Consider the following 12749-nt stretch of genomic DNA (forward strand, 5'->3'; position numbering starts at 1 on the left):
AAAAGCCTCTTATTTTGTCATAAAACTGTATTATGTAATGATGCCTACTTCTATGACAACATAATATACAGCAGCTTAAATAAAATCTCTAGCAAATATCACTAGCTCATTAACTATTCTGAGTGGCTGTGAAAAATTAAAATTGAACTCCAATCAAGAAGTTACTCAAATATATGAATAATGGTTTTAACTTTTATTTCTTATCTTCAGCTTATTCTTTTTTTTTTTTTTTTTTTGCGGTATTGGGGATCGAACTCACGACCTTGCGCTTGCCAGGCAGGTGCTTATGCCATTGAGCTATATCCCCAGCCCTCTTCAGCTTATTCTTTAACTTCAGTTCTTATATATTATTAAATATGCAGAATTGAAATCTGTGAAGCTAACTTGTTTAAACAAAGTATGAACTCTTATTTATACAAAATGTGAGCTCAGTCACAAGCCCATGTGAATGAGGTGGTGCTATTCTGGGACTGTTTCCATCTCACTTTAAAAATATATCGCTGGGGATGCAGGTCAACAGCAAAGCACAAACTCAGCATGTCTGACTTCCTGGGTTGGACACCCAGCACCCCGCCAAAAAAAGCAGAGTTTTATTTTATTTTATTTTTTTCTGGTAATGGGAATCAAACTCACGACTTTGCACTTGCTAGGCAGGCTCTGTGCCGCTGAACTAAATCCCCAGCCCCTAAAAGCAGAGTTTTAAAATGCTACCAGTTGCCTTGGTGACAGAACAAATAGCAATCACTCTGTTCTACTTATATGATTTTTCAAATTATTTTTATTTTTAAGATTATGCATCCTCACTGACAATCCAGAAACAGTCTTTACTGATTTCTTGGAAAAACACTGAACAGTTAAAAGTGATTTCTCAGTTTTCAATGATATGGTAAGAGAAAGAAGTTTAAAAGGTACAGTTGAATGCTCCTGTCCTTAATTTGCTATCAAGCCACTCACCAAACTGTAAGGAAAGACAGTTTTCCAAAAAGCCAACAAACCCCCAAATAGGAACCTGTATCACTGCAAAATTATCACCCAAAACACTGTTACAAAAAAAGGTAGGAAACCAAATTCCCATAGCTCACTGGAGAAAACTTTTTTAAAGTCAGGAAATAGGACCAGAATTACAGTGCTGTATAAAGGTTCAAAATCAAGACTAATTAAAAAATCATTCAGCTTTTTCACCCTGGGAATGTATTAGGCTTTCTCTTATTCCAGCAGATGAAATAAAAACATGTGGTACTAGAGTTAATAGTAAAACTGTCCTTACCAACAGAAGGCAGAGGAAGAGTACAGGGAGAAAATGTGGAACAAAAAAGGTTTGTCTCTAAATTCTACTGCTCAGGAAAGTGGGATAGGGCCACAATTCTTCTGAACCAGTATCATCACATTGTAGATTTGGCTCAAAACCCGTGGTCTATATATACCACTCATAGGTATCAAGTGACATACAGTGTTGGTGGTTTTTTTTGTTTTGTTTTGTTTTGGAGACAGGGTCTCACTATGCAGTTCAGGCTGGCCTTGAGCTCACTTTGTAGCCCAGGCTGGTCTCAAACTCGCAACAATCTTCCTGCCTCAGCCTCCCAAGTGCTGGAATTATAGGCGTGCGCCACCACACCCAGCTGTTTGTGGTATTAAAAAATATTTTAAAATTATTATAAATTTCTATTCTGAAAGCAGATCAAAATGACAATGGGCCATCCACACAGAGTAGAAGGCTCCCTCCTAAAAAAACTTAGCAGAAATTTAGGTTGGGAAGAATGTAACATGAATGAGATAAAGTTCTCAGTACAATTTTAATGGGGCGTCTACCCACCCCAGGTGTATGAAGTGGTACTGAAGGGGCTGCAACCGAATGTCTGAGAGGGATGCTTCTTGGAGGCAGGTCTATATGTTTAGCTCTTGACCCACACCTACATCTTGGGGAAGAAAATAAATACTTATTTTTAACTATTTAGAGCTTTGGACATGTTATATAACATTCAATAATCTGTAATTTTCATTTTCTGAACCTTTGGCTTCTAATTTTATCAGTTTATGTTACATGGAAACATGGATGCCTTAGTCAACAGCATCAAATGAAAATATAAATCTTGTTCTTCCTTATCTTCTACTCGGGAAGAGTGAATGCACAGTATCCTAAAATCCTGAGAAGTTTCTTAGTGTACTTGAGAAAAGATTAGGACAAACAATTCCACTTCTATATTGTGAGCAGGAGTCAACTAGTCTTCAATCACATCTTCCCAAACATCTCCATTAACATCCACCGCATGGAATAACCTGGAACATAAAATAGGGTACATATTTATGCACCTGGACAAAACTGAACATTAATCTATCTTTCCTTCTCTCAAAAATACTGTCTGCATTTTTCTGTTTTGTTTTTTTTTTTTTTTTGGTTTTTCTCCGGTACCGGGAACCAAACTCACGACCTTGCGCTTGCCAGGCAGGCGCTTTTGCCGCTGAGCTAAATCCCCAGCCCCTTGTCTGCATTTTTCTGATAATATCTTTTCTTCTGCTTTCATCACACATTGAGGAAGGCTGAAATTTGGGTTCCTCTGAAAAAGTCAGTCTTAAATTTGTAAATGCAGTCCTTTTTGGATCACAAATTCTCTACAGCCAAGTATAGACAATAATAGGAGACTGGGCATGGTGGCACATATCTGTAATCCCAGCACTCGGGAGGCTGAGGCAGGAGGATCACTGCAAATTCAAGGCCTGCATGAGCTACACAGTGAGTTCAAGACCAGTCTGAACTACATAGTGAGACCTTGTCTCAAAAAAGGAAAAAAAAAAAAAACAACAACCCCCCTGCGAAAAAACCCAATAATATGATAATAGGTGATACTTATCACAAAACCGATACTCAATGCTTACAATATGTGCAGCAGGCCAAGATCAGAAAGGCCAGGTGGTGTAGAAGCTGAAGAGTTAAGACACTAACTCTCTTTTATGCCAATCCCTCCACCGGTGGAATGTGGTGTAATTGTCAATTTGTCTTTCTTCTCTTCTATTACCAAAAATTTATGCAATTTCCAATACTAAACTTTAACAGTTCACAGGCAAAGCTTATTTCTTCAATTCTTCTTATAGTTTAATAATGCTGACAAGTGTAGGTATTCTACAGAAACCTAGTAAGAGTGATCACTGACTGACGCTAAAAGTGGAGAGCTAGTGGAGAACAGAATATTCACAGTGACAAGGAATCCTCCACACTGGTAAGGAAAAAGGAAAACTCACCTTTTGTAATGAAACAAATGATACATCTAAATATCACACTAACAGAGGAACAGCCTGACATTATGGGCCCCGTATGCTATGTAACAGGCAGTATGTAACACCTCCTCATGTTGTATCCTTGTCAGAAATGGTTACTCTAACCTAATCAAACATCTGTCTGGACTGAACTTCAAGTTAACAGGAAACAGCAAAGAGAGAGACACTAAAAGACACCACGGAGAAATGAAATCCTAGAAGGTAAATCACATAGGACAACTGGCTTAGACACTTCAAAAAGTCAAGGTAAGAGGCTCCAAAAGTTTTTTATAATAAGAGACAGAACTGATCATAATAACTGGGCTGGGGAGGTAGCTCAGTGCTAAGCATTTGCCTATCTTGCACAAGGCTCTAGGTTCAATCCCCAATACGACCAAACAAATAAAACTTTGATGAGTATAGTAACAACTTTAACAGGAGTTTTCAGGAATAACTAGGAAGTTTTATATATGCTGAGTTTACTAAAATGATAAAATGATAGTATGTCATTCTCATAAAAATTTTTAAAGTAATACTATTACATAGAAGCCTTTTCTTCTTTTTTTTTTTTTTGTACTAGGGATGAAGCCAGGGGCTCAGGAATGCTAAGCATATACTCTGATCGCTGAGCTACGTTCCTGGTCCTTGGGAACATTTTCTCAGGAGATACGTGGAGAAGCTGAAGCATTATTATAACTCCAACTAAACTTTAGTTCAGCAAAAAGGTTAAGTAAAGACAACAAATATGGCAAACTAGTTCATTCTGCCATTTATAGTACTATCTTCTCAACTTTTGTGTGTGTTTCAAAGTTTTCCTTACAAAAAGTTCATACAAAATTTAAAATTTCAGAGTGTATATTCTCAAACTCCTTTTCAAGAAAATAAAATAAAAGTTTATATATGGGGGAAAGTATGTAGAAAAATTGACTAATTAAGTCTAAGTATTTAGTAAAACACTGGATTTGTGGTCTTCAAATCAAATGCCAAAAGCTGCCACAGAGCGGGGGAAATTCTGTGCATACATACCTATTAAAACATGGGGAATCGGGATCATTGAAATGTTTGTAAGGGTTGGCTCTAGAAAGTGAACCCATGCAAATCCAACAGAAATACTGCATACAGCCAGTACACGTCATCTTGTTACATCCATCCAATTTCTGGTGGGAAGGACAGAAAGAGAAAACCATCAAGACTACAAAGGCAAAAGAAAAATGTACATGACAGAAAGATTCAGCATATTCTCCAGGTTGTTCCTCTTTTCTCATGCAGGGTTGAAATATACAGGTAACATGACGACGACTGTTTCATGCTTATTATTTTTACAACTGAAATATAGAAAATATTTAGCAGGTGTTCCTACAATAAGATATTTAGCAAACCCTCTTGATAAACAGTAGATACAAATCAAACACATGACTGGGTATTAAATTTTGGATTAAGTATGATTAAGTTTTAAATTTTTACTTAAATCTAGGTAAATAGTATCAAGTCCCCCATTTTATCATAGGGATAAAGCGTGTCAGAAGTGGTCAAATGTAATACCAGTCTCTTTCATGAAGTAATGGGGTAACCACTAGGCTTAGGTTAGAGATAACAGATTGAAACAGCACAATCAAGTGTAAAGTATATTTTGACTTTAAAACAGGTTAAGGTTTTGACATGAAGCAAAAGATCCAATTACTTGGCTCACATTAGTGGAAAAATGTCTACTTCCTGAGTGTATACTTGTTAAAGGAGTACGCTACTTTCCAGGATAAACAGTTCTGAGGGGTCAGATATGATTTTTTTTAATCACAAAGACAAATTCAGAGTTGATGTAGTAGGGTGTGGTGGTGCACGCCAATAATCCCAGCACTCAAGAGGCTGAGGCAGGAGGAGCACTGTAAGTTTGAAGTCAGCCTGAACTACAAGGCAAGACCCTGACTCAACTGAAAAAGGAACAAAAAGATTTGAATGTAGTTCCACCCCTAATCTGCCATTCTTTCCTTTTCCTTTTCCTTTTCTTTTCCCTTCCCTTTTCCTTTTCTTTTCCCTTCCCTTTTCCCTTCCCTTTTCCCTTCCCTTTTCCCTTCCCTTTTCCCTTCCCTTTTCCCTTCCCTTTTCCCTTCCCTTCCCTTCCCTTCCCTTCCCTTCCCTTCCCTTCCCTTTCCTTTCCTTTCCTTTTTTGAGCCAGTGTCTTGCTCTGTAGTTCGGGCTGGCCTTGAACTTGTGGTAATCCTCCTGCCTCAGCCTCCCAAGTGCTGGGATTACAGGCGTGTGCCACCATGTCCAGCTCTACTGTAGTTTAATATGGTTTGTCTTATCTGAAACTTATATTGGAAACTTTCAGGAAGATGTCAGAATGGTGAGCAGCAGAGAAACAGCCTCTCTGATATTTGGAATCCAGATACTGGAATACAGCAACATGAAGAACAGGAGGAAAGTGGGTCCCAGGGACCAGGCAAAGATCTGAAGTGAGAATCAGAACCCACAGGCAAAGCGAAGAGAAAGATCACACAACATGCAGAAGGGAGGTAGCAAACAGCACTTTCTCTCCGAGACCCAGCTCAGGGCGAGGGAGAGCAGCTCGGACCTGCAGAGGCACAGTGACTACTGGCAACACCGGAGGGCCACAGAGAAATGCACCAGTGGAGCAGAGCAGTAGGTGCTGCCGACGGCAGTGGCTGGCGAGTCGTCAGGGTGCACATGCCCCCTCGGAGGCGCTGTCTGCTCCGTCAATCAGTGACAACAGAGGCACGCTGTGAAGTGTGCATCTTTTCTTCCTTTCTTTTTAAAGTATCTTTTCTCTTTTTCTTTCTTGTTTGTTCTTGTTTTTATATGAATGAGAGCACTGTTTCTAGTTTTTTGTTTGTTTGGTTCTGTTGTTTCTGTTTCTTCTTTCTTTCCCTCCTGTCTTCTTTATTAGTTCCCAAAGCTTGCATAATGTTCCTTCGTCCTCCAGCCTGGCTTCTCATCTTTCTCTTCTATTTCTCTATTTTTTCCCCAACCCCTTTAAAAATTTCTCCCTTGAGGGTTAAATCACTATATTGAGAGATACTTACTGTACATAATTTTCATGTTTGTTTTAGATTTAGTTGTATAACTACAAATCCTGTTTATATGGTTAAAGATGGCAAATTAATAGTTACTGCAGTGTGTCACTTCTTAGGATATGTTGGATGCTATGGTTATTACTAAATGTACTACTTTAGCCAAGATGATATAACTGCTCTAATCAGTTGTTCTTCCTTGTACACCAAAACTGAGATTGCCTGAGGGACATAAATACTATAGACTAGTGCCAAAGAACCATGGCAAGGCCAAATAAACAGCAATTTCTCATCCTCAATGAATTCAAGAGGCAAAGCTTTTCTGGGTTTTTGTTTGTTTTTGAGACAGGGTCTCACTTTGTAGTACAGGTTGGCCCTAAATTCACTATGTAGCCCAGACTGGCTTTGAATTCATGGAAATCCTCCTGCATCAGCCTCCCCAGTGCTGGGATTATATATGTGTGCCACCAAGCCCAGCTCCAAAAAGGTAGGCTTTTACAACAGACTCAAAACCCAAAAGCCAGCTATACCTCAAAGGCATCTTTGAGATGTACTTACTTCCTAAAGGTCCGCCATACTAGTAATAAAGGTACCTACCATAAGCAATTTACAAGTGTAAATGCAGGAACTAAACTAAAAAAATAAAAGAAAGTGAGTAGACACAGGAGCAAGATGCAACGACAGACTTTCAGCTTGACAAAGACAAACCCAAGGGGCAATGAGGTGGAACAATTCAAAAGCCACCCATCTGGCCTCTCTGAGGTGGTAACACCAGAAGTAACAAGGCAAATGAATGAGGCTCTAGAAAAAAAATCAAATGGGACATAATTTCTCAGATAACTTCAGAGATGATGGCCATAATGAAGGGCATGGTTAGTGAATCTAGACAAGACACAGATAAAAAATTAAAAAGTAGAGGAGCTTAGGAAAAGGATGCAGACCATAAATGCCCAACATGGGAAAGGAATGGAACTCATGAAACAGATTCAATCAGATATCCAGATTAAAGATTCTACTGCAAATACATGCAACAGAATAAGCCAATGTGAGGAAAGAATATCAGATCCAGAAGACAGGACTGTAGTTATCAGTCATGAACAGAGAGATTTCTTAAAAATCGCAAGGGACCACAAAATATCAATCTAACAGCTGTTAAATGATGCAAAGAATAACAACGTAAGATTGACTGAAGTCAATGAAAAAGCAGGAGATATTGCAAACAACATAAAATGATGTTCAGAGAAGTAATGGCACAAAATTTCCCAAGCATGGAAAAAGAATTTAACATACAGATAAGTAAGGCATATAGAACTCCAATAACCTATAATTTAAAAAAAATCTACCCCGAGGCATATAATAGTCAAGGTTTCAGAAATTCAACACAAGAACAGAATATTTAAAATCTGTTAGAGAAAAGAGACAAGTCACTTATAAAGGAAAGCACATCAGAATTACAGCAGACTTCTCAACACAAACCCTTAAATCAAGGAGAGCTTGGAGTGAAGTACTTCAAGCCCTAAGAGAAAACAACCTTTTCCTGGGCAACCCACTCAGGTCCCCTTCTGTCCCTCCCTTGGACAGAAGCTTCCTTTCCCTCAATAAATATATTCTGCTCTTAAAAAAAAAGAAAGAAAGAAAACAACCTCCAACCCAGATAGATATACCCTGCAAAACTATCTTTTCAAAATTGATGGCAAAATCAGATACTTCCATGACAAAGAACACCTGAAGAGATTCATGACTACCAAACCAGCACTCCAGAATGTTCTGACAGACATTCTAGAAAGAAATAATGAAGACTACAACTCCATGAACTCCATCAGAATAAACTCACCAGACAAGGGAAGTAATTAAACAGACGGGAAAGAAAAGGAACCAACAACAGGAAAATAACATGACAAGGATAAGTCAATACACATCAGTTATAACCATCAAGGTAAATGGTCTCAATTCACCAACTGAAAGAAACAGACTGGCAGAACGGACCAAGAAACAGGATCCAAGAATATGCTCCATGCAAGAAACACAAATTTAACTCAAAAAGAAATTCACAGACTGAACAATACACATGACAAAAACCAGGAAAAAAGCAGGGGTAGCTATTCTATATGCAGATAAAGTGAATTTCAAGCCAAGGCTGATTAAGAGACAAAGAAGGTCACTACATACTTGTAAAGGGAACAATCCAAGAGGAAGAGATAACAATCATAAATATATCTGCACTAAATACCAGTGCACCCAACTATATAAAACAAATGTTAAAGGACATGAAAAATCACATAAGCACTAATACAATTTTAATGTGGGACCCTCAATACCCCACTGTCACAAAGAAATCAGACAAAAAAAAATCAACAAAGAAATACCAGAACTGAACCAAATTTTTGAACAAATGGACTCAGTAGATGTTTACAGAGTGTTCTACCCCACAAGATCAGGACACACATTCTTCTCAGTTGCATATGCGACATTCTCCAAAACAATGACCACATACTAGCTCACAGAACATGATTAAGTAGATACAAAGAAACTGAAATTACCCCATGCATTTTATCAGACAATATTGCAATGAAAATGGAAATCAATGGCAAAAGAAACCACAAAAACTTCATAAACACATGGAAGTTGAGTAACACCCTCCTCAACACCCAATGAGTCATAGATTAAAGAAGAAATCAGACAGTTTCTATAATCAAATGATAATTCCAATGCAACATTATGGAACTTAAGGGATGCAACGAAAGCAGTCCTATGAGGGAAATTTATAGTGGTGAATTCCCACATCAGCAAAACAGAATGAGCTCAAATATATAACCTAATGTTGAACCTCAAGTTTTTAGAAAAAGAGGAGCATGTCAAGCCCAAGCTTGTACAAGGGAGGAAATCATAAAGATCAGAGCAGAAATTCAATAAAGACTAAGAAAACAATACAAAGAATCAATGAATCAAAGAATTGCTTCTTTGAAAGATTAAATAAAATTGACAAACTCTTAGGCAATCTTATCAAAAAAGGAAAGACTCAAATCCATGCAATGAGGAATGAAAAGGGTGAAATCACAATAAATCCTCCAGAAATCTAGATCATTAGTACCTACTTCAAGAACCTGTATTCTAGGGGCTGGGGATTTAGCCCAGTGGCACAGCACCTGCCTGGCAAGCAAAATGTTGTAAGTTTGATTCCTGGTACCGGAAGAAAAACAAACAAACAGACAAAAAAAACACAAAAAAACTTGTATTCTAGTGAGATGGAAAATACAGAAGAAATGGACAAGTTCCTAGATACATATAAATTGCCAAAGCTAAATTAAGAAGATATAAAAATTCTAAATAAACCAGTATCAGTCAATGAAATTGAAAATGTAGTTAAAAACCTACCAACAAAGAAAAGCCCACGTCTTGACAGATTCACTGCACAATTCTACAAGAAATTTAGAGATATTATGTCACTACTTCACAAACTCTTCAATGAAATTGAAAGTGACACAATACCCCAAACTAATTTCTGGAAGCAAGCATTACTATGATACCAAAACCAGAAAAGGATTCAACCAATACAGAGAACTACAGGCCAATCTCCCTAATACAGAGACATAAAAATCTTCAATAACATACTGGCAAATAGAATGCAGCAAATCATCAAAAAGATTATACACCATGACAAAGCAGGATTCATCCCAGGGATGTAGGGATGGTTCAACACACACAAATCAAAAATGTAAAATACCATATTAACAGAGCCAAAGGCAAAAACCATATGATTATCTCAATAGATGCAAAAAAAACATTTGACAAAGCCCAACACCTATTCATGATAAAAACCCTCCAGAAAACTGGAAGAGAGTCTTTATCTTAATCCAATAAAAGCCATCTATGACAAACCAGCAGCCAACATTATATTAAATGGAAAAACTGAAAGCTTCTAGTTTAAAATCAGGAATGAGACAAGGATGTCCACTATCACTGCTCTTATCAAATATAGTTCTAAAAACAGTAGCCAGCGCAAGCAATTAGACAAGAAAAAGAAAAGCAATAAAGGTAGGAAGGAAAGAAGTTAAATTACTATTTAAAGATGACATGATACCCTATATAGAAGACCTGGAAAATGCCACCAAAAGACTCCTACTAGATTTAATAACCAAATTCAGTTGTGTAGCTGCATACAAAATCAAAACTCAGAAATCATGGCCTTCCTGTACACAAATAACAAACTCACGGAGAGAAAAATTAAGGAATCCATACCTTTCACAATAGCATCCAAAAAAATGAAATACTTCAGAATTAGTCTACGCCCTCCATTTTTTATTTTTTGGCTTTTTGAGACTTCCTGGCCTTGAATTCACCATGTAGCCAAGGCTGGTGATCCTCCTGGCAGCCTTCCAAGTGCTAGGATTAAAAGCATGCACTACCACACCTGGCAGGAATCAGTCTAATGAAGGAAGTAAAGCACCTTTACATTGAAAACTACAGTACTCTGAAAAAGAAGTTTGAAGAGGATATCAGAAAATGGAAAGCTACCCCTTGTTGTTGGGTAGGAAGAATCAATATAGTGAAAACGGCCATACTCTCAAAATTGTTACAGAGTTAACACAAGATCAATCAAAATACCAACAGTATACTCACCAAATTAGAGAAAACAATCCTAAAATTCATTTGGAACCAGAAGAGTCTTAGAATAGCAAATGCAATTCTGGGCAACAAAGGCAAGCCAGGGGACATCACAGTCCCTTACTTGAAATTATACAACAAAGCTATAATGATAAAAAAACAGCATGGTACTGGCAGGAAAAAAAAAAAAAAAAGACCCAACGATGTAAGACCAGACTAGAAGATGCAAAAATAACTCCAAACACACTCAGCCTCCTTATCTTTGACAAAGGGACCAACACCTTCACTGGAAGAAAGATAGCCTTTTATGGTAGCCAGGCATGGTGGTGCAAGCCTGTAATCCACTTGGGAGGCTGAGGCAGGAGGATTGTTGAGAGTTTAAGACCAGTCTGGGCTACAAAGTGAGCTCAAGGCCAGCCTGAACTGAATAGTAAGACCCTGTCTCAAAAAGACAAAAAAGAAGAAAAAAAAAGGAGAAAGAGAGCAGAGGCCACACATGACTCTTGGTCTCTGCATACGTCATGATCTCCACTGCCCCAGGCTTTGAAGCAAGAAGCCCAGCACCAGATGTGGCTCCCAACCTGGGACCACAACCATGAGCCAAAATAAACTCAAGGGACTAAAACATAACCCAGGGGCTGGGGATTTAGCTCAGTGGCAAAAGCGCCTGCCTGGCAAGCGCAAGGTCGTGAGTTCGGTTCCCGGTACCGGAGAAAAACCAAAAAAAAAAAAAAATAAAAAAAAATAAAACATAACCCATTCCACTTTGAGGAGGGAATCATGTGAGAGTAACTGTCTGTATGAAAGCACTTTGAAAAGGGAAGTCTCCATACAGTCTATTTAAAGTCAGTAACAATAATTAATAGTGACATTCATATTTTCCAAGAATGAAGGCTTAATAAATACCAACAAGTATTTTCTTAATAGGTTACAAAATGGACTAATAGGCTTCTTAAGATAAGCATGCCACGCTGTCAGATCTGCTTGCCTCCAGGTCTGTCCCAGCCGTTACCTGTATGGGAGTTCCACAGCATGGGCAGCTCTTGGAGTTCTTTTCCAACCACTCCTTACTCTCCATCTCCTCCAGAGCCTTCTGAATCACCCGCTTCCCGTACCTCTGCTCCAAAAACCTTTTATTGGCCTCATCTGCTTGCAGGTACTCATTTCGTAAATCTATTAATTTTTCTAGAAAGTAAAATAGAAAAATTAATTTTTACACCACTGCAATACTGAGTAAAAATCATTTAAAATGCCCATAATCTCTGACTACTCCAAGGTAATCCAAAGTAATATCATACTCATAAAGATGCAAATAACAATAGCAAACAGATTAAATTTGCAAGGAAAATAAATGTGAAAGAGCCATTTGATGACATGATATTCAGTTATTAAAAACTTTAAGAGTCAAATCAGGCTGGCTATTATCCAATTCCAACACTTATAGAACCCAGAAAAAAGTACATTTATGTTATAACTAGGTAAAAATTACCTATGCACAAATGACAAAGGAGGTAATAAAGGAATTCCCCAACTAGAAAAACTGGGCATGCTAAAGGTGATAAGTTCTTTCTTTGATTCTGACTTCTTTCTTTGTTTCCTTTTTGAGACGGGGCTCGCTATGCAGTTCAGGCTGGCCTTGAGCTCACTGGTAGCCCAGGCTGGTCTCAAACTCGCAACAATCCTCCTGCCTCAGCCTCCTGAGTGGGATTATAGGTGTGCACCACCATGCCTGACACTGATTTTGACTTCTTAATGTTTATATATTTATGCAAATGGCACAATTAAAGACCAGCATATAAAAGACCCCAAGGTTGAAAGTGATTTTTCACCGAGCCAGCATCACTCACCTTTTCATAACGAACA

General features: G+C 38.1%; 1 protein-coding gene across 1 annotated transcript in view; it reads right to left on the bottom strand.

The window, feature by feature from the left end:
• Window positions 1–1774: 1774 nt before the first annotated feature.
• Rnf14 (ring finger protein 14) overlaps window positions 1775–12749 on the bottom strand; it is a gene marked incomplete in the record, with an annotated part of 29650 nt that continues 18675 nt past the window's right edge. Inside the window, 3 exon segments of the mRNA XM_013512340.1 lie at window positions 1775–2277; window positions 4279–4409; window positions 11899–12071. Of these exon segments, the coding sequence (XP_013367794.1) occupies window positions 2220–2277; window positions 4279–4409; window positions 11899–12071 (362 nt within the window).

Source organism: Chinchilla lanigera, unplaced genomic scaffold, assembly GCF_000276665.1.
Source record: "Chinchilla lanigera isolate Chin_1 unplaced genomic scaffold, ChiLan1.0 scaffold00014, whole genome shotgun sequence".
In the NCBI taxonomy this organism is placed as follows: domain Eukaryota; kingdom Metazoa; phylum Chordata; class Mammalia; order Rodentia; family Chinchillidae; genus Chinchilla; species Chinchilla lanigera.